Raw genomic sequence first — 23,741 nt, 5'->3', positions numbered from 1 at the left:
CCTTGCCACAGCCCCGCCCAGCGACACCCCGCCCCCAGAATGCTTGGCCACTCCCCCGTTGTGCCCTGCCCAGCCCCATTGGCACTATGCCACAGTTTGAATCCCACCACCATGAGAACCTGTTACAAAAAATTTTGGATCCCACCACTGATCCCACCACTGAGGATAATGATTCATAGGTTCGCCTGGACAATACTTGACAATGTTTATTTATTTATTATATTTATATCCCGCCCTCCCCCGGAGGGCTCAGGGCGGTGAACAACGAAACATATAGAGCACAATAAAATCAATGAATCTCAAATTAATTAAAGAAATCATTAAAGAAATGGCTCTATACACATTAAAATCCCCATTAAAAGCAGCGTGATAGTACTGAAGTACAGCAGATGGCGACCTACTAACTAATCCCCTAAAAAAGGAGGAGGGACGGCAGGCTCCACAGATGTTAAAGGGAAGGGGGGAAGAAAAACCCATCAGAGGTCGGCCTCCCCAAAGGCCCTGTGGAACAGCTCGGTCTTGCAGGCCCTGCGGAACTCATTGAGATCCCGCAGGGCCCACACAGCTGGAGGGAGACACATAGAGACTTCCAAAAATGTGAGCCAACCCATGAGAAATAATGGAGAGTCTGAGATGGTGAGAGATAGTACAGATGCTAAGGAAAACGTGGATACTGATCAGCTAAAAATCTGGAAGACACAGAGAAATTTAAAGGACCAAATTGAAAGAGACAGACACAGAAAGGGGATTTAATTTGAGAGAGAGAATTACATTTAAAAGACAGAGGGAGAGGCATAAAGAGGAGAGACAGAGAAGTGTAGCAGAGGGAGACAGGGAGAAACTCGCCCATAGTTCAATACATAGAAAACAACAGTAAAACTATTAAAATAATCGGGCAAGGAGGGATCATAGAGGGAATGGCAAATGAAATAAAAAATGTATTCACCCACTGATGGAAGGTACCGTGTTTCCCCGAAAATAAGACAGTGTCTTATATTAAATTTTGCTCCCAAAGATGCGCTATGTCTTATTGTCAGGGGATGTCTTATTTTTCTGTGTTCTGTTCGTCGGGCGTGCTTCCAAACAAAAACTTTGCTATGTCTTACTTTCGGGGGATGCCTTATATTTAGCACTTCAGCAAAACCTCTAGTACATCTTATTTTCTGGGGATGTCTTATATTCGGGGAAACAGGGTAGTAACAGAACTAGTCACATGACTCTTCCTGGGCGAGAGGTAGCAAACAATAAACATTTCTGAAGATATATCTGGAGCAGGAAGCAATCAGAAAAGAAATTGGGTCTTTGGAAAACTGAGGAATAAAGGGATTGTTAAAAGAAGATAGGCAAGGGAGAGGGCAGAGAAACTCAGTGGATTTTTTTTTTTTGCCTCTGTATTCACCGTGGGAAGTGTGGGGCATGAAGAACCAAGTCAAATTGACATGACAAGAGATGAAATTCTAGACCTACAGGGGAAATTAAAAATTATAAGTCTCCAGGTCCTGTTAGAATATACTCAAGAGATCTTTGGGAACTCAAACGTGAGACAGTTGATCTACTAACCCATCAATTTAATCTATGACTAGATTCAGTCGCTATATCAAAAGACTGTAGAGTTTTATATGTGGAAATACCGGACTCTGGAAAGCCAATGACTACTCAATAATGGACATCAGAAGAGATATAAAACTGAGAGAAAAATGCACAATTGAGAAAAACAGCCCCCTATGGGAAGGTATTTCCACTGAATAGCAAGGGAATCACCCATGGAATGGGAAAACTTATGGAAAACTTAAGAATATAAGAACATAAGAACAAGCCAGCTGGATCAAACCAGAGTCCATCTATTCCAGCTCTCTGCTAATCGCAGTGGCCCACCAGGTGCCATTGGGAGCTCACATGCAGGATGTGAAACCAATGGCCTTCTGCGGCTGTTGCTCCCGATCACCTGGACTGTTAAGGCACTTGCAATCTCAGATCAAAGAGGATCAAGATTGGTAGCCATACATCGACTTCTCCTCCATAAATCTGTCCAAGCCCCTTTTAAAGCTATCCAGGTTAGTGGCCATCACCACCTCCTGTGGCAGCATATTCCAAACACCAATCACCCGTTGCGTGAAGAAGTGTTTCCTTTTATTAGTCCTAATTCTTCCCCCCAGCATTTTCAATGAATGCCCCCTGGTTCTAGTATTGTGAGAAAGAGAGAAAAATGTCTCTCTGTCAACATTTTCTACCCCATGCATAATTTTATAGACTTCAATCCTATCCCCCCTCAGACGTCTCCTCTCCAAACTAAAGAGTCCCAAACGCTGCAGCCTTTCCTCATAAGGAGAGGATCCTCTGAAGATGCCAGCCACAGATGCAGGCGAAACGTCAGGAGAAAATGCTGCTAGAACACGGCCATACAGCCCGGAAACCACACAGCACCCAAGTGATTCCGGCCGTGAAAGCCTTCGACAATTATGGAAAACTGATGGGAAAACGTAGCCTTCAGATAGTCTTCAAACCCACTTGAAAAATACAACAAATGCAAAGGACAGCAGAGTACAAGAGAGACTCCCTTGCCTCCACAGATGTCTATTGCATACCATGCAGCTGTGGACAATTATACATAGAAGCTACAAAATGCAGCATTCAGACAAGAATTAACAAACATGGCACGGCAGGGTAAACCAACCTGAGAAATCAGCAGTAGCTGAATAACTTCTAACCCAAGCCAGACATAGGATTTTATTTGATGACACAGACAATAATTTTTTTTTGCATTTGTATATTTTATTTATTTATGATCTCTCTATTAAAACATCTTTACCCTGCCTTTCCTTATGATTCAAGGAGGCTTACAATAATTAAAAACATTTACAATTAAAACCAAATTAAAATATCAGACCATAAACCTCTCTCTCCCTCCTCCCTTAAACCCCATTAAAGTGCTGGCAAACAAGCTATCCTCGCAAGTATTTCCTAAAGATGTCCAAGAAGTAAGCCGTCCCGTAATTTATGTGTCTTTTCCACCATTTAGGTTTTATTTCCCAAGGGATGTGATATACTATAGTCTCCAATTGTGGTGAATTTTATTGCATGACCTTTGAATCTGCTTTTGACTCTGCCTATTTCTCCTATTTGTCTGGGGTCAGTTAAGACCAAACTAAGATAAATTACAGGTTGGATCTCTCTCTCTCTCTCTCTCTCTCTCGGATTTCTTGTTTACACCAGTCAGCACACATAAAAACATAAAAAAACCAGGTCACCAATAATCTGAAAATGAGTGGGGTGAAAAGGTAGGTTCATATGGAATAAGTGGTCCTTGAGGTATGTTGGTTCTAAACTGTACACAACTTTAACGGTCAGTGCCAGAATGTTGAATTCAGCATGGTAGAACATTGGGAGTAATATTAGACGTAACAAAACTGGAGCAATGTGGTCCCTAGGACTCCCTCTAGTCAACACTCTGGCCACAGCACTCTACCAACTGTAGCTTCCAGACAGTCTTCAAGGGCAGCCCCATATAGAACGCATTGCAGCAATCTAATCTACAAGGGCATGACCTACAATGGCATCTTTTCCACCCAGGAAGGGCCGAAGCTGACTCACCAGCCATAGCTTGTGAAAGGCACGTCTGTCTATCACTGCCATCTGTTTTTCCAACAGGAAGCCTGGTTGTCCAACACCCGTAGACTACAAACTTTCTCCTCTACTGGGAATGCAACCCCCATCCAGAACAGGGGGTGCCCCATTTCCTTAGCCAGTAGCACTCCCATTTTGTTGAGATTAAGCTTCAGCTTGTCCTGAGTTGAGTTGCCAGCCTATCGAGGCACTCTGTGGTAGATGGCAGAAAGAAGACTTATATCATTGGCATTGTCCCGGCGTGATGACCCGGAAGTGACATAATCGCTTCAGGAGGTGGACACTCTATCATTTGCCTAACTCTTTATGATTGATGGTTATTCTGGAAGTAACAACATTGTGCCAGGATGAAGATTCTTTTGAGAAGTAAAACCTTCACTTAACTTTCAGTCACACAGAACAGATAACTACACAGGTACACCATAGACCTCTCTCTTGGTCTGCAGCAGATGCAGGAAACATCAAAGGAAGAAACAAGCAAAATAGAAACAAGAAGAAGAAGAAGAAGAAGAAGAAGAAGAAGAAGAAGAAGAAGAAGAGGAAGAGGAAGAGGAAGAAGAAGAAGAAGAAGAAGAAGAAGAAGAAGAAGAAGAAGAAGAAGAAGAAGAAGAAGAAGAAGAAGAAGAAGAGGAAGAGGAAAGAAGAAGAAGAAGAAGAAGAAGAAGAAGAAGAAGAAGAAGAAGAAGAAGAAGAAGAAGAAGAAGAAGAAGAAGAAGAAGAAGAAGAAGAAGAAGAAGAAGAAGAGAGGAGTAGTAGTTTGGATTTATATCCCCCCTTTCTCTCCTGCAGGAGACTCAAAGGGGCTGACAATCTCCTTGCCCTTCCCCCCTCACAACAAACACCCTGTGAGGTAGGTGGGGCTGAGAGAGCTCTGAGAAGCTGTGACTAGCCCAAGGTCACCCAGCTGGCATGTGTGGGAGTGTACAGGCTAATCTGAATTCCCCAGACAAGCCTGCACAGCTCAGGTGGCAGAGCTGGGAATCAAACCCGGTTCCTCCAGATTAGATACACGAGCTCTTAACCTCCTACGCCACTGCTGCTCCTTCACTTCTAGGCCTCAATGAATTACTAGGCAGCATCATCCCCAATTAATTACTAGGCAGCATCACCCCCCCTCCCCCAAAGGACCATATTTCCTGGTACATCCCCTGATCGTTGTGGTCGGCAAATGAAAATCTGTTGCTAATCCCTAGCCCAAACTAGGTCTGACTAGCCTCAACCAGGGCCAGAGCATTTTCCGTCCTGGTTCCAACTCTCTGTCTAGTGAGACCCGGACTTTGTGGGACTTATTGCAATTCTGTCAGACAGAATTGTTCCACCAGACGTATGGTTGAGGCAGCTACAGTTTTCCACCTTTTGGCCTCCTTCCTCTCTACATATGATTTAGTCTTCATCTGATTTCGATAATGTTTTTAACTGTTTCAATTGGCTTACTGTATTTATAAATTGTTGTGAGCTACCCTGAGCCTGCAAAGGGAAGATCGGCCTATAAAACTAATAAATAATAATAATAAATAACCAATTGAATACCTTTGAAAGTAAATGACCCCTTTAAACACCTCTCCGTTCCTGTAATGTGAGATCCATTGCTATTGCCATTCTAACAAGCAGTAGAGCCAAGGAATCCTTTAAAGTCCTTTAAATACATTATTTTTAATAGGACAGCAGCATCGAAACATGTAGCATGTGGAATCTCTTAACTCAAAGATGGCACCCTTAGTTACAGCACGGCATCAACTCAACAGGGGGGGAGACGAGGTGGAGATCAACAATGACTAATCAACCAGTCTTATAATTTTGGAAGTTTATCAAACAGTCGGGCGGGGAACAGCACAGAGTTTCTGACGAATGGGATGAACCGTGAATCCTACGACGGGTTCTAGACTGAGGTCTTTCACTCCTTCTGGGATTTGAAAGGTGAATGCCCTCAGCAGGCGGGTGAAGAAAACAAAGAGTTCTATCCTTGCCAGCTGCTCGCCCAGACACACACGAGTTCCTGAAAGTGAGATACATGGAAGAAAGCAAATGAGTTATGATCTAGCGGGCAAGCAAGACTTTTGGTTTGGATGTTACTGTGTAAAGAAAGACCTTCAGGTTTCTTATGATCCTGAAAGTGTAGCCTCTTAACATCTACCTTGCAATTGCTTTACCCAGGAAATCATATAATATTGACTGATTCACACGTTACTTAGGAGTTTGGATAACTGATGGATTACTAAGCAGTAATCATTCTAGAAAGCCCAACTCTGGGAGATGAAATCAAGGATGATTTGGTTTGGTAGTGGGGGAAAGAGCCATCGAGTCACACCGATACATTACAACTTCCTAGGCTTCTGGGTGAGGCTCGAATTGTAATGAAGGCCAACAACCCAGCTAAAGATCTGGCAGCTATGAAATCTACTACAACAACAGCAACAACAACAACAGCAACAACAACAACAACAATAATTCTAAGCACTGAAAATAAACAAACTTGTTTCCAGCTGTTCAAGGATGCTGTTCACAATTTGTGATCAAACTTGCTCAAATTAAGACATTTAGAGCTGGTATCTGGAGTAAATATTACTTGGTTCCTTCCAACATCAGTCCTAAGCTAGTGTGGAGCTGCGATGTTACCTGCGCCAAATGGAAGGAATGCTTCTTTAGCCACAAAATTGCCGTCTTTATCTAAAAAATGGTTTGGGTTGAACTTGTCGGGTGTCTCCCATTGCTTCGGATCAACGAGAACAGAGCGTAAATCTGCCACAATAAACGTTCTCTAAAAAAGAAGAAAAAGAATTGAGGTGCAGTGTTTGTGGAACAGCATATTTCATTTTATTGTCGAATCATGGCCGAATTCAACTGGTTGTTGTGGGTTTTCTGGGCTGTGTGGCCGTGGTCTTGGAGATCTTGATCCTAACATTTCGCCTGCCTCTGTGGCTGGAATCTTCAGAGGTGTATCACAGAGAGAAGTCTGCTATACACTGTGTCCAGACTTCTCTTATAACAGACTTCTCTCTGTGATACACCTTCTGAAGATGCCGGCCACAGAGGCAGGCGAAATGTTAGGATCAAGATCTCCAAGACCACGGCCACACAGCCCAGAAAACCCACAACAACCAATATTTCATTATCTTGTGCACACTCTTCTTGAGAAACAAGACAACCTCACAATCTTATGTACCTTGGGAATGTGATATCCAAGTATGTGCACATCCTTCTCATTTTGTCTGGGGACTCCAAATAGAAATACATATTGGATACGCTGAATTTCATGAATCACAGCATTGGTGTAAGGCACTTTCTTCCGGTCTTGATAGCCAAAAGATTGGGAGGAACCAAAAACATCTTCCAATTCCTTCTGAACTTTCCCTAAGGAAAATATTTGTTAAAAATCAACACTTTAATTTGAACATCCCTTTAGGTGAACAGTGAAATATTTATTGGCCACCTTTCCTTCTACGGAGCTCGAGACGACTTCCAATCTTAATAAAATGCATAAAAATATTTTTGAAAATTCAGCCAATTTTTTTTAAAAATTCAGGATTACTCTGTTGAAATGCAGTCTTAAATAAAAGTCTTCAGCAACCTCCTAAAGTGAGTGGACCAGGTGTACGTCCCTGGCGAAGCTGTTCCAGAATTGAGGGGCTGCCACTGAAAAGGCCCCCTCTTGGTTACTCACTAAAGAACAGAAGAACATAAGAACATAAGAACTAGCCTGCTGGATCAGACCAGAGTCCATTTAGTCCAGCACTCTACTACTTGCAGTGGCTCACCAGGTGCCTTTGGGAGCTCACATGCAGGATGTGAAAGCAATGGCCTTCTGCTGATGCTGCTGCTCCTGAGCAGCTGGTCTGCTAAGGCATTTGCAATCTCAGATCAAAGAGGATCAAGATTGGTAGCCAGAGATCGACTTCTCCTCCATCAATCTGTCCAAGCCCTTTTTAAAGCTATCCAGGTGAGTGGCCATCACCACCTCCTGTGGCAGCATATTCCAAACACCAATCACACCAATCACACGTTGCGTGAAGAAGTGTTTCCTTTTATTAGTCCCAATTCTTCCCCCCAGCATTTTCAATGAATGCCCCCCTGGTTCAACATTTTCTAAGAAGAATCTTTGATAAATGGGACAGTCAGAGGGCTTCTCCCTGTGATCTTAACTGCTGGGCAGGAATATATGGAAGAAGGTAGTCCTTCAAACCCTCTGGTCTGCGACCATGTTCAGCTTCAAAGGTCAAAACCAACAACTTGAATTGGGCTCGGAAGTGATAGCCAGAGTCTGCTCGACACCCCAGCCAAAACAGGGAGTCCAGAAGCTACCTGACTAATGAAGGGTGGGGAGAGCCAGACCACCCAACTGTCTGCTTTGCTGCCTAGGACTTCATCAGCGGAACTGCTGTTTGATATACTACTACTCTGCCTCTTTGCTTGAACTATTCCTGGTTGAGCACTTCCTGCCCAGGTTTGCGTCATCAACTGTCCCTGGGCTTATGGGAAAAGCCTGGACTCCTATAGGGGAAGAACAACTATTGGGGAGATCCCAGACGAAGGAGTGACCCCAAAGTGGCCACTCCAATACTTCCCCATAGCTTCAGATCATAAAAAGTGTCTCTGAGTGTATGGAGAGTCCCTTCCCTGTCTGAATGAACGGGTTCACGAAGTGACACCTTTTTGCGTGGATGTGAAGGTCACAGTGGAAGTGAGTGGGGTTCATAGCTGGTGTGCTGGGGCTTATTGATATTCTTTCTCCCCATCATGCCCATAACTGCAATTCTGAGATGGCAGGTTCCTCTTGTTTTAGATATGTTTTGATGCCACCTGCTGGGGCATCTAATTATTGCACCATTTATGACTTTTAGTTTTGCCATATGCCCCAAAACAGGCAGCGGGAATTGGCCCAACAGCCTGTTAATTACAAGCTCGCCTCTGAAAATTTCATATTCAGATGATGACCCAGACAGAACTTAGTGGCAAAGCAAGATTTCGTGGCATGATGGATACGGTGGAATAACCAGCGGGAATCAATAGAGGCCTGGAAAAGCATCTGGGTTGCTGGAACCTTCAGATATGGCTCCCAACTTTTTTGAGACTGCAAGCAACTGACACAAGGTGGTGAGCACAGACACACAATGGCTGCCACAGAAGGTAGAGCCAACTATAAAACAGCTGCTGCAGAACAAAGCCGACCACAAAAAAAAATCTAAGAGCAAGGTCAAATACAATTCTAATAGTAACTCTTGAACATTTCCTGCAGAATCTGTGTTTAATAGGAGGCTGTTTATAATGAACACATTGTTTTAAAATATTGTCTGGCATAACCACAATTTCCTGCAGTGGCGAAGCCACCAGGGGGTAGGGGGGTGTGCAACGCACCGGGCGCACCAATTCTGGTCACAGGTGGTGGAAAAATCCCCCATGGCACCCCCCACCCCCCATGGTGCACCCCCCACAGAGCACCTTCCACTTACTTTTAGGAATGGAACATCCCAGAGAAGAAGCCTGCCTGTGTTGCCTGGGCCTGGTGGGAACTACATTTCCCGGGGGGGGGGGCGAAAAAGCCAGAGTATGCACCGGGCACACTCTGACCTAGCTACGCCTCTGATATCCTGCACATAACATTATACACACAATGTTCTGCATGTGTATTGCTCCATCTAGTGGCCTATTTGATATAGCAGAAGATTAAATCTAGTTGATTTCCCTGCTGATTTACGCAACAGTTTTGTTTTGGGTTGTTTTTGCTTTTGTGGGCAGTATCAAGTGACGTGATACCACCCAAAAAAGCAAAACCAACCCAAAACAAAACTGTTTTGTGACTTATGACAGCTCTGTAGGGTTTCCATTCCTTGGAGGATGCCCACCCAAATTCTAACCAGGGTCAACCTTGCTTAGCTTCTGAGATGTGAACAGATTAGGCCAGGATATTTGTGTCAGGGTTAGGGTTTTTTTTTACTATTGATAAAAGCAGGTATACTATCAAATCAACCACCAGAGGGATAAAAATGTGTGGAATTTTAAAAACACACCAAAGTAATTGGAACTCTGAGACATGGAAAAAGAGAATGTGGAAAAGCCCTTAATTTGGCCATCAGATTTACTCCTGGACTGCTCACTGAATTGAAACCTGATCAGTTCAACTCAGTTTGCATTACCCCCTGTAGAGGCCGGGAAGGCGTCCCACTCCTGATGACTGAAACCCTCTGTTACTTCTGGAGGAGGAGGAGGAGGAGGAGGAGGAGGAGGAGGAGGAGGAGGAGAAGGAGGAGAAGAAGGAGGAGAAGGAGAAGGAGAAGGAGAAGGAGAAGAGGAGGAGGAGGAGGAGGAGGAGGAGAAGAAGGAGAAGGAGAAGGAGAAGGAGAAGGAGAAGGAGAAGGAGAAGGAGAAGGAGAAGGAGAAGGAGAAGAAATAATAATAATAATAATAATAATAATAATAATAATAATAATAATAATAATAATAATAATAATAATAATAATAATAATAATAATAATAATAATAATAATGAATAATGAATAATGAATAATGAATAAAATTATTCCTAGAGTTACCTATGTTAGTTCTGGTTTCTACCGGAACTGATATAATGCCACAGCCAACATTGAAAACCCCCATATCTTCACCCACAATCCTCCTTCATGAATGTCTAAAATAGCATTGTGCAGAAGGATCTTTTCATAAGGGAACAAAGTCACAGATAAGGTCTGTGAAATATATGGTAGTTTAAAGAGTTTTTATCATAGTATCATTGATACTGTTACACTTACTCTAATGCTTTTGAAATCCAGTTGGTTGTGTGTTATGCTGTTTGCTGTTTGGTATTTAATACACTTATCTATAATTTTGTAATCTAGTTTTACTGCATGTTTATTGTTTGTTGTTTCCTGCTCTGACTATATTGTTGTTTTAGCAACCTGCTTTGCATCTCGGTGAGAAGTGGGGACTATAAATGGAGTAGTGAACAAATAAGGAAATAGATGCAAAATCAGTGAACATGCATGGGGAAATTTTTACCCAGGGATAATCAAGCATAGAACTTCTAAACAGCCAGTTAGGTTTCGTAGAACCATGGCTTATTTGGAAATAATTCTGCATTTGGAATAGCTACAAAGATTGTGAAAATGTAGACAAATGGGGAAGGCAATAACAAACCAACCCACAAACACATTCTGCCTAGTAAATGTCATTATGTGATGCCACATATATCAAAAATCCACGCAGCAAATCAGGCTCAATTCCTCATTCAGGTTTTTTACACAAACTCATATTCATTGTAAACACATTCATTTCATTTGTTTCAACCAGAACTCAAAAAAAAAACTTATTGTATTCAGGAACTCAGTTCCAAAGCATACAAGTCCACGTTGTGTAACAATAAAGTCAAGGTATTCTCCAAATAAAGTTCACCTATTCTGGCTAGTTCCGTCCATTCCAAAATTGTTTACTCCAAATCCCAATCAATAGTCCATTCAGAAAAAAATTGGGTTGATATTGGGAAGAGCCAGGCTTCGTCACATTAATGTGATTGCCGTTATCTTCCTCGAGGGCCTCAACCTCATATATAGCATTTGTATTTGAAAGATCTCCAACTTTGGTGTAATCTACAGAAAACATAATATAATAGTCCAATATTTCCATATTTTATATTAAATTGGACTATTATATTGGACTATCCTGGTAAACAAGCTAATCAACTACCTCTTGTGAAATCTTAAAATAAACACCGTGACTAGGAAATGACTGTGGGTAAAAAAAAAAAAATTCTACAGGGATAAAGATGCAGAAATCTGTCTCACCCTGGATATCTGGATAGATGGCCATCAAAGACACTGCCCATTCAAGAGTAGTTGTGGTTGTGTCTGTCCCAGCAATAAAGAAGTCAAAAATGCACTGAGTCAAGTTATCTTCATTGAAGGTAGAATTGGGGTCACCCTTGCTCTGTTATTGGCAACAAGAGAAATGAAATAAAATTAACCACCAATTTACTATTGTCAGAGGCGCAGCTGGGCCAAACTGCACTCAGGGTGGACTCTGCGTTTTCCGCCCCCCTCCCCCCGTGGGCCCCAGTTCCTATTTTTACCACCACCCCTAGCAGCGACTCTCCCCATTTCCCCCCTCCCCCCCACTTGTTTTAGTTCTTAGTTTCAGGCTGAAAAGTGGCCTGTTCAGTTCAGGCTGAAAAAAGCCCAGGTAGGAACTACATTACCCAGGAGCCCTTGGGGCTCGCAAGGTCTTCTCGATAGTGTAGTTCCCACAAGGGCCCATTTCAGCTGAACAGAACAGGCAGAGGTGGGATCCAGCGAGGTTTCCATGCACCCAGTTCGAGAGTGGGTTACTAATTATCGATGGTGTGGAGCTAAGAGGGGGGTTCCCTAGTGAGATTGGGTCTGCTTTTCCATTAGAAATCCCATTAGGTCCAAAAAAAATCATACAGTCCTGTTGTTTCCTAGGTGGCTGGGTTAGCTTAAGGTAGAAAGCGGGATCATTCTCCCCTGTTGGGGCTGTTTTAAAACATGTTTTAGAAATATGGTCAAGATTTCTTGTTTAAAGGAAAATCTCCTTCTTTTTTTGATTTCTAGAAACAAAGAATTAAGTATTTAGAAAGTATTCAGTATTTGACAGGTAGTCAATTAGAGGAGAAGTAGTTGTTTCTGTTGGCAGCAGGCTTGATAGGACTTTGCTATAATGAGTTTAAATTATGGACAGAAAGAAAGATACCAGCTTCTGGAAATTGGGAACTTTTTTTACAGTAAGAGTTTTTACAGTAACAGAGAAATTATTAATGTCCCGCTCGGGTCTGCCAGCCACGCCTCCCGTCAGTGCCCTTCACCAGCCCCATTGGCTTCGCCACTGTTTGAATCCCACGCCATGGGAACCTGTTACACTAGGTACTGGATCCCACCCACACTGAAGTGCAAGGCCTTTGTGAGCTAAGAAACCCTGAAACTGACAAGGAAGGTAAGTGGGGGACTGCAAAGGGGGGTTGTGGGGGGTCAGTGAAGGGGGAGGGGTTGGGGACAATTTTCTGCCCCCCAGGCATGCGCCCTTGTAGCTTCACCCGTGCATGTGAGGCTTAGAAAAAAACTGTCAGTGGTCTTCTAGGGGCCCTATTCCAGAAGAGAGGGGGTGCTGAAATGGCTCAAGCTTAAAGGCAGCACTTTTAGTATCTATTTGAAATAGGTAGTAATCGGTAAAATCCTGTGGATCATGCAGTGCCTGGTTCTTCTTGTGGAACGCTATCTCCTTCCTCGCAAACTCAAGCACAACCTCTGTGAAAAGGGTTGCCTTCTTATAAGGTCCCGGAATAATTTTCACAAGCCATGGGAAAGTTTCGTACAACTGCAGGAAACATGGAAGGAATACACTGTCGCTGACATTGGAAATCTCAGTATTATGGACCACCAACCAAGCAATTATTTATTTTTATTTATTTATTTTATTAGACTTTTATGAAGGGCCACCCAAAAAACATGAAAGGAATACAAAAACATGAAAGGAATACAAAACATGAAAGGAATACAAAAACATGATAGAATTTCCAATTCTTATTCCAATTTTAAAAATTCAAAAATTTGAATTTAAATTTAAGTGTAAGGTGGCATCCAGCAATCCAATAACATAAAGTCCCTCCCTCCCCACGAAAAGGGGCATGGGAATCTCATTAGATGGTTAATGGCCCAGGTGTTGGGGAGGCAGGGGGGGGGTACCATTGCTTGACGGTCCTCAAAGGCCAGTGAGGAACAGCTCCGATCTTACAGGCCCTCGGAACTACCCAAAGGGAGCAGAGGAATGCTGCTAGAACGACCATACAGCCAGGAAGCGACCCAAGACAGCACTTGAAAGGTCCTGGCATACATTGTGGCTGAGCCATTGGAAATCTCAAGGGGCCAGGGACCTTGATACGGTTAGCCTCCGCCCGGTCGGAGAAAGCGCACAGGGACATATAAATTAATCGCGATTTTGAGTTTATTTCATGGTTGTCCGCGATATGAGATTTGTAACTGATCATGTCTAAGGATGTATCCAGGGAGTGGTAGGACTTTGAAAAGATGAGAACGTTATTACTCCATACAAAAGGGGGGGAAAAAGACTACTCACGGCATTCATTAAAGTGGCACTATATTGCAACATAAATTCCACAGCTTCCTTCAACTTGAGGAATTCGTCATCGTCCATCGAAAAGCGATGTCCAAAAGCCACGGCGCAGATCACATTAGAGACAGAATTTCTGATGGGTAATGAAGTGTCAATGGGCTGCCCTGAAAATAATGTTATTTACAGGGTGTTAATATCTGTTAATATCTGTTAATATCAGGTTTGCCTCTCCTGTTTGATATTGTAACTTGGATGTCATGGCTGAGATGGTCAGGGAAAAGGAGTTCATGTTCATCTTTGATATAAAATATAATAAAGGTTCAATTTCAACCATGCTGATCCCGTCAGTTCTGATAACCATCATGCCACAAAAAAATTGGGTGCCTTGTGGGCAGAGTAGAGAGAATAACCAGGGCCAGCCTTAGGAGCTGTTGGGCCTATAGAATCATAGAGATTATAAAGTCTGTTATAGACTTTGTATCTCTCTGGTGGAATGGAAAGCAATCCAAGTGCATGCAGAGGCGCAGGGAGCAGCAGTGGCGCAGTGGCTCAGAGCAGGTGCACTCTGATCTGGAGGAACCGGGTTTGATTCCCAGCTCTGCCGCTTGAGTTGTGGAGGCTTATCTGGGGAATTCAGATTAGCCTGTGCATTTTCCACTGCGCCAGCTGGAACTTGGCCGTTGTCACGGCTATAGGAGCTCTCTCCAGCCCCACCTACCGGGCATTGGTGGGTGTTTGTTGTGAGGGGGGGAAGGGCAAGGAGATTGTCAGCCCCTTTGAGTCTCCTACAGGAGAGAAAGGGGGGATATAAATCCAAACTCTTCTTCTTCTTCTTCTTCTTCTTCTTCTTCTTCTTCTTCTTCTTCTTCTTCTTCTTGATTAGCCTGTGCACTGCCACACACGCTAGCTGGGTGACCTTGGGCTAGTCACAGTTATTCGGAGCTCTCTCAGCACCACCCTCCTCACAGGGTGTTTGTCGTTGGGAGGGGGGGACTGTAAGCCCTTTTGAGTCTCCTTACAGGAGAGATATAAATCAAACTCCTCTTCTTCTTCTTCTCTTCTCAAAAACCCACATGAGTTAATGGACCAAACAAATCTATGCTACATTTTAAACGTAAAATTGCATGCCTGTAAGCACACAAGTCAACAAATGAAATGTGTAGATCGCTTTTGAAAAGCACGCCACTATATCTGAAACAGCTCAGTCCCTACGGCTTTTATGGCCCCCCGGGCCTGGTGGAACGCGCTCCCTGGTGACATCCAGGCCTCCTGCGGTGTCATCTGTCTCCAGTTCCACAGGGCCTGTTGGCGGAGTTGTTCTGCAGGGCCTTTCCTGCCAAGCTTTCAGCTGGGACACCCTTTTTTTCTAATAGGAGCAGCAGTGGGCGTAGGAGGTTAAGAGCATATATATTCGATGTATCTAATCTGGAGGAACCCGGGTTTGATTCCCAGCTCTGCCGCCTGAGCTGTGGAGCGCTTATCTGGGGAATTCATATTAGCCTGGGCACTCCCACACCACGCCAGCTTGCTGGGTGACCTTGGGCTAGTCACAGTTCTTCGGAGCTCTCTCAGCCCCACCTACCTTACGAGATTGGTACATTTGCGAGGGGAAAGGGCAAGGAGATTGTCAGCCCCTTTGAGTCTCCTGCAGGAGAGAAAGGGGGGATATAAATCCAAACTCTTCTTCTTCTACCTCGCAGGGTTTTTGTTGTGAGGGGGGAAGGGCAAGGAGACTGTAAGCCCCTTTGAGTCTCCTGCAGGAGAGAAAGGGGGGATATAAATACAAACTCTTCTTCTTCTTCTTCTTCTTCTTCTTCTTCTTCTTCTTCTTCTTCTTCTTCTTCTTCTTCTTCTTCTTCTTCTTCTTCTTCTTCTTCTTCTTCTTCTTCTTCTTCTTCTTCTTCTTCTACCTCACAGGGTGTTTGTTGTGAGGGGGGGAAGGGCAAGGAGATTGTCAGCCCCTTTGAGTCTCCTACAGGAGAGAAAGGGGGGATATAAATCCAAACTCTTCTTTTTCTTCTTCTAATATCATTCATGGGCCCCATACGGCGTGCACATCTGTCTTTTTATGTTCCCATGTAGGTTTTTTTTCTATGCCATCTTGTTGAAATTGGTTTTAATGTTTATAGCGTTTATTGTTTATATTTTTTTTATATCGTTGTATTGTTTTAATATTTTTTTTTAATTGTAAGCCACCCTGAGTCCGTCAGGAGATCGGCAGTCTAAAAACGTGATAAATAAATAAATACATTTTTAGGAGCAACATTTCCTGTATGAGAACATGTGAGAGCCATGCCTACTAATTTGGTTTGGGAGGCAGCGGAAATTAAAATTTCATGCTCCTCCATGGGAAATGGGCATGCTAATTATTCAAAACACTCCGAACATGCAACCAGAGATATTAGAGACAGTTCGCCTAAAGAGACTCCTGGGAACTGAGACGCGGTTCACGGCTCTAAAGTAATCTCTGCGACTGTCACTTACTCGCTTTGCTGCGTTCAAAAGTCTCAACCAGCTGGAGTGCCTCTTCTTCTATTTGGTGCTCCATGCCTTTCTTTCCCAGTCCCAGCTTCCGCATGGTAACCATCCCAAACTTTCTTTGTTGCTTCCAGGTGTGGCCATTTGCCAATATAATACCTAAAGCCATCAAGAATGAATGTGAAATGATTATGTACAATGTATATTCCACAGGTAGATAGATGCCACTTGCTTTGCGACCATCAGATCCTCTGAAGATGCCAGCCACAGATGCAGGCGAAATGTCGGGAGGAAATGCTACTGGAACACGGCCATACAGCCTGCGATTCCCACAACACTCCAGCGGTTCCAGCTGTGAAAGCCTTCGACAATACATTAGGTACAAACTTCCTTCTTTTGTTATGAATGTAGATTGATATAATATACAGATCTATGAATATAGATTTATGACTTAGATTTATATAAGATACAGGTCTCCTGGTTTGAATATTGCATAATGCATACCTAACACTGATTCACTGAGACACATGGACTATGAAGAATATCCGGATTCAAAGCATGAATAAAAACTTCCTTGCTAACCAAACTGCTGTAAGCCATACATTTTGATTAACTTACCGTATAGAGGCAGGCAGAATATATTAGTACCGTCCCATCATCATAATTAATAAACATATTACACACCTAGTTTAATAAGTGAACAATTTTATGACAACTGATTCTTTCTGTGGTGCTGTTAAGATGCAGCAAACTTTACGGCGATCCCAGCAGGGGGCTTTCAAGGCACATGAGAAGCAGAGATGGTTTGCCATGGTCTTTCAGTGTGGTGTAGTGGTTAAGAGCACGTGGATTCTAATCTGGAGAACCGGGTTTGATTCCCTCTCCTCCACCTGAGTGGCAGAGGCTTATCTGATGAACCAGATGTGTTTCCGCACTCCTACATTCTTCCTGGGTGACCTTGGGCTAATCACAGTTTTTTGGAACTCTCTCAGCCCCACCTACCTCACAGCATGTCTGTTGTGGGGAGAGGAAGAGAAAGGAGTTTGTAAGCCACCTGGAGTCTTCTTACAGGAGAGAAAGGTGGGGTATAAATCTAAACTACTACTACTACTGTTAAAACTACAGCATCTTCCTTGGTGATCTCTCTTTGAAATGCCAACCTTGCTTAGCTTCCAGGCAGCTCCAACCAATGAGCCGGACGCCCTGCTGTGGTGCCACAGCTGTGCTGGCCAGCCGCCGGCAAGAAGGCTTCCCAGTGGTGTGATTTGCGGGAAGCCCCATTGGACTTAGTAGATTGATGCCACTTTTTCAGTGGAATAAACGCCCAGAGCCCCTTGGGGATAGGGCGGTATAGAAATCCAAATAATAAATAAAAATAAAATTAGTCTGAAGCCCCAGCCAACAGTGCAACAGAAGAAAAAGAAGAAGAAGAAGAAGAAAAAGAAGAAGAAGAAGAAGAAGAAGAAGAAGAAGAAGAAGAAGAAGAAGAAGAAGAAGAAGAAGAAGAAGAAGAAGAAGAAGAAGAAGAAGAAGAGGAGGAGGAGGAGGAGGAGGAGGAGGGAGGAGGAGGAGGAGGGAGGAGGAGGAGGAGGGAGGGAGGGAGGGAGGAGGAGGAAGTTTGGATTTATATCCCCCCTTTCTCTCCTGCAGGAGACTCAAAGGGGCTTACAATCTCCTTGCCCTTCCCCCCTCACAACAAACACCCTGTGAGGTAGGTGGGGCTGAGAGAGCTCCGAGAAGCTGTGACTAGCCCAAGGTCGCCCAGCTGGTGTGTGTGGGAGTGTACAGGCTAATCTGAATTCCCCAGATAAACCTCCACAGCTCAGGCGGCAGAGCTGGGAATCAAACCTGGTTCCTCCAGATTAGGTACACGAGCTCTTAACCTCCTACGCCAATGGCTGGGAGGAAGTTGGCTAATGTCCCCAGATTGCCCCCAGACTGCCCCCCCCCCATGCCAGCGATAGTAGCCGCCCACCAGCAGATTTGCTCCTTCCCCAGGGCAAGAGCCCCAGGGAGGAGAATTCTGCTGGCATGGCCCCATGCTGCTCCCACTGGTGGGTTCCCTCACCCCCAAATGCAACCCAACAACATAACCGTTGGATCATGAGGTATAACAGATATTCAATGTATCATTATTGACATAAATTACACCCCCACAATTCTGCATTTTTGCACAGTTCCAAAAGACATGCCCAAAATCAGCAGCAAAGAATCCGCATCTCCGACAATGACCATATATGTTCCTATTACATAATAACCAGCCAGTGTGGTGTAAAATGCCATTGAAACAAGTGCTTTAAGAAGAAGAAGAAGAAGAGTTTGGATTTATATCCCCCCTTTCTCTCCTGCAGGAGACTCAAAGGGGCTGACAATCTCCTTGCCCTTCCCCCCTCACAACAAACACCCTGTGAGGTGGATGGGGGGAGCTGAGAAACTCGAAGCTTCGCGACCTTAAAGGTCACCTTTGGCCATGGGAGTGGACAGGCTAATGTGAATTCCCGAGATGAGCCTCCACGGCTGAGGCGGCAGAGCTGGGGAATCCAAACCGGTTCCTCCAGATTGAATTACCACGGAATGTAACCTCGCCCTGCTGCTTAAACGTTCTCTTTCAGTCTTGTGGATATAAATTGAGTCAGAGCAATATTCAATAACCATTTTCTCATTCTTCTGATCTAGTATTTATCTTTGTAAGGTCATGCATTCCTCTTTCTCTAGCGAGGAGAAGTCTCAGGGACAATTTTACCCGAGGGGCTTTTCTTTGGAAGAGAGAACCCTGCAGTTTTATGGCGTTTTGATTCCCTTTATTTACAAATACAGATATAGCAGGAGATAGAGGCAGCATTTTCCCCCCCTTGATGAGTAATTAAATAGCATCAGTAGATGTTCTAATACAGTGGTGGCGAACCTTTTTGAGACCGAGTGCCCAAACTGCAACCCAAAACCCACTTATTTATCGCAAAGTGCCAACACGGCAATTTAACCTGAATACTGAGGTTTTAGTTTAGAAAAAACGGTTGGCTCCGAGGCGTGCGTTACTTGGGAGTAAGCTTGGTGGTAGTCGGTGGCTTTGCTTTGAAGCAACCGTGCAACTCTTCCAATGGGTGAATCACGACCCTAGGAGGGTTTACTCAGAAGCAAGCCCCATTGCCAGCAACCGAGCCTACTCCCAGGTAAAGGATCGTGCTTTAGTTCTTTGCATGAAAATTAGTGGGGTTTAACAGCGCTTAACAGGGTGACCTACACTGCTTCCCCAAAACTAGGTCTTAGGTTTAATGCTAATAATCGAGCCCAGTGGCCCAGGCCAGCCTAGATTGGGGGGGGGGGACTTTGTTTGTGCATGCCCACAGAGAGGGCTCTGAGTGCCACCTCTGGCACCCGTGCCATAGGTTTGCCACCACTGTTCTAATAGATAGTGGCATAGGTAGTTTTTTAAAGGGGATTAGATAGATTCATAGAGGAAAGGTCTATCAGTGACTACTAGCCAAGATTACTAAAAAGATCCTCCAGATCTACAGGTAGGAGGCAACATTTTATTTGTTTGTTTGTTTGTTTGTTTGTTTGTTTATTATCCCAAGGGGCTCAGGGTGGGTTACAACATTTAAAACATAATAAAACATCTAAATACAGCATTGCACATTAAAACTACACCACATCTACAACATTTTAAAACAGCGGATTAATAAATAATGTATAAAAATAGATGGCAACTTAAAATAATCCAACCATCTCATCCCCCCCGCCCTTCTCCTCCCCCGGTTTTCAGAGAGTTCTAGGCCTCTGTGATTTATGGCCCTGTAGGGCAATTGATTATTCGCTGTTTGGAACAGGATGCCTGTTGGACTGTTGGACAACAAGATGGACTGTTGGACAACAAGATGGACTGTTGGACAACAAGATGGACTGTTGGTCTGATAGGGTCCTTCTTATGTCAAAATCTACTTTGTTTTCCCCTATTTGAGCCCTCAGGGGACAGAGATCCTCCAGCTTCAGTAGAGATGCCAACTCTTGGTTGGGAAAGTCTGAAGATGTAATGGCGGAGCCTCAAATGAGCAGGGTTTAGGTAAGGAGGGGATCTCAGCCAGAGGTGGGATCCAGCAGGTTCTCACAGGTTCCCGAGAGTTGGTTACTAATTATTTGTGTGTGCCGAGAGGGGGTTACTCATTGGTGATTTTGCTGCGGGATTTTTGCCTTAGTTGCGCCCCTCCTCTCAGCAGTAGCACGCAGAACTTCAAGCAGTCTAGCAGGAGGTGCACCAGCGTGCGTGGCAGCCTGCACCTGCGTGCATTCGTTTCCCGCCCAAGGACCGGCGCAGCGACTGAGTCCTTGCCACAGCCCCGCCCAGGAATGCCCCGCCCTCGGAATGCCCGACCACGTCCCCATCATGCCCCGCCCAGTCCCATTGGCGCTACACCACAGTTTGAATCCCACCACCATGGGAACCTGTTACTATGATTTTTGGATCCCACCACTGATCTCAGCACTGTGTAAGTACTGTACAATGCCATAGAGTTCACCCTACAAAGTAGCCATTTTGTCCTGGGGAACGGCTCTCTGTAGTCTGGGGATCAGTTATAATTGTGGGAGGTTTCCAGGCCCCACCTGGAGGTTGGCAACACTATGCTTCATCCCTATGCTTCATTCTGGGAGGCTGACAATTCTGTGGTTCAACTCACAACTCCTCTCTGTATCTACTTCAAATTCAAATGGCTGTTTCTTCATACCTGCAAGCACACCTACCCTTCCTCTCAGATGAGGAAGTCAACTTCTCTGAAATGTGTTGGGAATACAAAATTATCCTTAATTACAGAAAGGGGAATTCCTCATAATGTATCGCAAGTAATATCTTTTAAAAGTCTTTTACATCTGAGTCCTGACTGACTTCCTCAATAGCAGAAAACTCTTACAAAAGCAATTGTTTCAAAACATCTACTGACTTCCTTATGGAATGAGTTTCCCAAATAAACCTTGTGAAGTTCAGGCCCATTGTGTTATTTTTTGTGTGCCCTACTCACCCAGACCCGCTGTTATCCCTTACACTTTTCCATTCCTTGCCCTCGTACAATCTTTCATCATGAAGTTTTCCTTCATTAAATGCCTCCTCAGACCGCATATCTTCCTGAACGATCTATTTTCGGATCCCATTAAACTCATGTGCCCTTTGTTATCTGCCAGATTTCCATAATTGCCAACGTAAATACTTATTAAGAGGCAGTCTCTTGATGAAGGCCAGCGTGATGTAGTGGTTAAGAAACTACCTTCTCCAACCCAGGGAACAAGGTTCTATTCCGCACTCCTCTACATAAAACCTGCTGTGTGACCTAAGACCACTCACCATTTCTTAGAATTCTCCCAGCCCAAATAGAGACAGGGGCTTTCCCCACTACAGAAGGGAGCTAAGGTCGACTCGGTTCCCTTCAGTTGAGGGCGATTCCAGGCTGTCCCACATGCCAACTGGGTTGGCCCCTGGGCGAGCTACAGCTGGGCAGGATCATCTTGGTGTACCTGCTGTTTCCACCTCACAGATCGTGTGATTGGCGCTTTGTGTTAAGGCAGGAAACAGGAGCCGTTCTTTTACAGTTTCCTACAGTTAAAAGGGGATTTACAGTTACATGCACTCTTTCTGCCCGCCACACAACTCTCCCGTTCTCTAATTGCCACAAAAGCGTTTTGCTTGGTGATTGGTTGAACGGATGAGGTGTGTTTTCGATGCTTCCCTCGAAGCTTCACAAAAAGCAAGTTAAAAACGACCATACATGTTCTGGCAGAAAAGTGTAGTTCATAACTGCGACAAGGATGTCACAGTTCTGGGGGGGGGGGGAACTGAGACAAAACAATGTTGAGCTCGGTGGCAGTGGGGATTCACTGAGGCAAACCTAGGTAGAAACCAGTTCTACTCTGTCAGTGGGGAAAGCCCCACAGGCAATCAAACCACCTCTGGGCATCTCTTTCCTTGGAAACTGTATGGGTTTGGGGAAATTGGCTGGGATTTGGTGGAACTTTCTGAAATCTCTTCGTGCCTGATTACATGGTTGGCAAATGTGACCTTCACCAGCTGACAAAACAAAAATCCTCCAATGGTTGAAACATTTTTTAAAAAATATTTCTGTTCACTTGGAATATTTTGTTTTTTGGTGCCCTTGATATTCCACTAGTGGAAAGACCAGCGAAATCGTTTCCATTTCAAAGTGACTTACCCCTTCCTTTTAATATGGCTGCTGTTGCCTTCGACACTGGTCGCTCAGAGAACTCTTCTGACTGGTTTATCAGCACTTCTTTCACGGCTTCGAATCCAGAAACCACCACAGCAGGCTGGTAGCCCATCCACAACGTATAGATATTTCCGTATATCTTAGCCATCTGCCATTGGATCAAAACAGCGAAGAGAAGTGTTAAAGTCAAATGACCTAAGCTTATTAACACTGGCTGATTATGCACAAAACGTCTGCTGCGGGATGGGGGCAAATGTCTGTCGTGGCGAGATTTCTTGTATGGTTGTTTTTCCTCCAGCCCCATTTTTACTTTCCAGTCTCTCCATGGCAAGAGAGACCACTTCTAGCATGAAGTTAATTTTGTTTCGCCCGTTGAAGCCGTTGAACCCTCATTCCCAGAGGGTTAGACTGGGAAATCGGGTTCCCTCAGTTCTTACTCTAAATATGGGAACGCCACAGGGTTGTGTGTTGAGTCCTTTATTGTTCTCCCTTTATACATATGATTGTACTCCTGTCTATCTTAGTAACACCATTATCAAATTTGCCGATGACACAATGGTGGTGGGGCTCATCTCTGGAGGGGATGAGTATGCCTATCGGAGTGAGGCGGACCAACTGCTCTCATGGTGCAGGGAAAATAACCTGGTTCTTAATACTAACAAGACAAAAGAGCTTATAGTGGACTATAGAAGGAATAGTTCAGAAATCCTACATGTGAGCTCCCAAAGGCACCTGGTGGGCCACTGCGAGTAGCAGAGAGCTGGACTAGATGGACTTTGGTCTGATCCAGCTGGCTTGTTCTTAGGTTCTTAAATTCAGCCCTTGACTATAAATGGAGATCAAGTACAGCGGGTGGCTAGTTTTAAATTTCTGGGCGTTATGATTAAAGAGGACTTAACCTGGGGCATACAGACTGCCGCGGTGGTTAAGAAGGCCCAGCAAAGACTGTACTATCTGAGACTTTTAAGGAAGCAACAACTGGATGGAAAACTCCTGGTGTCCTTGGTTACAGCTGTGCTATAGAGAGTGTCTTAACTCTACTGGCTTCGGTGTATGGTTCTCCTCCAGTTGCACTGGTATGTGGCAGATAGGAAGGCGCCTCCAAAGGGTGATCACTACTGCACAAAGGATTATCGGCTGCCTCTCTCCCCTCTCCTTGAAGAGAACGCTTATCATTCCCGAGAGCCTTTCAAAAAAGCCCAAAATATTCTGAAGGACCCATCTCATCCAGCACACTCTCTTTTTGAACTGCTACCATCTGGTAGGCGATACAGGACTATCAAATCTAGGACAAAGAGGCTTAGAGACAGCTTTTACTCTAGAGTAAAAGCTGCTTCATGTTGATGTGTTTGGGGCTGT

At 44.3% G+C, this 23,741-nt stretch overlaps 1 protein-coding gene across 1 annotated transcript in view; it reads right to left on the bottom strand.

Annotated features, from left to right (window-relative positions):
* Positions 1–5,356: 5,356 nt before the first annotated feature.
* LOC125437766 (cytochrome P450 2J2-like) overlaps positions 5,357–23,741 on the bottom strand; it is an 81,017-nt gene continuing 62,632 nt past the window's right edge. Inside the window, exons 3-9 of the mRNA XM_048505713.1 lie at positions 16,180–16,332; positions 13,699–13,859; positions 12,768–12,939; positions 11,397–11,543; positions 6,788–6,975; positions 6,241–6,382; positions 5,357–5,620 (exon numbers count right to left, since the gene is read on the bottom strand). Coding sequence (XP_048361670.1) covers positions 5,433–5,620; positions 6,241–6,382; positions 6,788–6,975; positions 11,397–11,543; positions 12,768–12,939; positions 13,699–13,859; positions 16,180–16,332 — 1,151 coding nt within the window. The 3' untranslated portion in view covers positions 5,357–5,432. The remainder of the gene's footprint in view (positions 5,621–6,240; positions 6,383–6,787; positions 6,976–11,396; positions 11,544–12,767; positions 12,940–13,698; positions 13,860–16,179; positions 16,333–23,741) is intronic.

Source organism: Sphaerodactylus townsendi, linkage group LG08 (genome assembly GCF_021028975.2).
Source record: "Sphaerodactylus townsendi isolate TG3544 linkage group LG08, MPM_Stown_v2.3, whole genome shotgun sequence".
NCBI classification, from domain to species: domain Eukaryota; kingdom Metazoa; phylum Chordata; class Lepidosauria; order Squamata; family Sphaerodactylidae; genus Sphaerodactylus; species Sphaerodactylus townsendi.
This window is presented reverse-complemented; position numbering and strand designations above follow the sequence as displayed.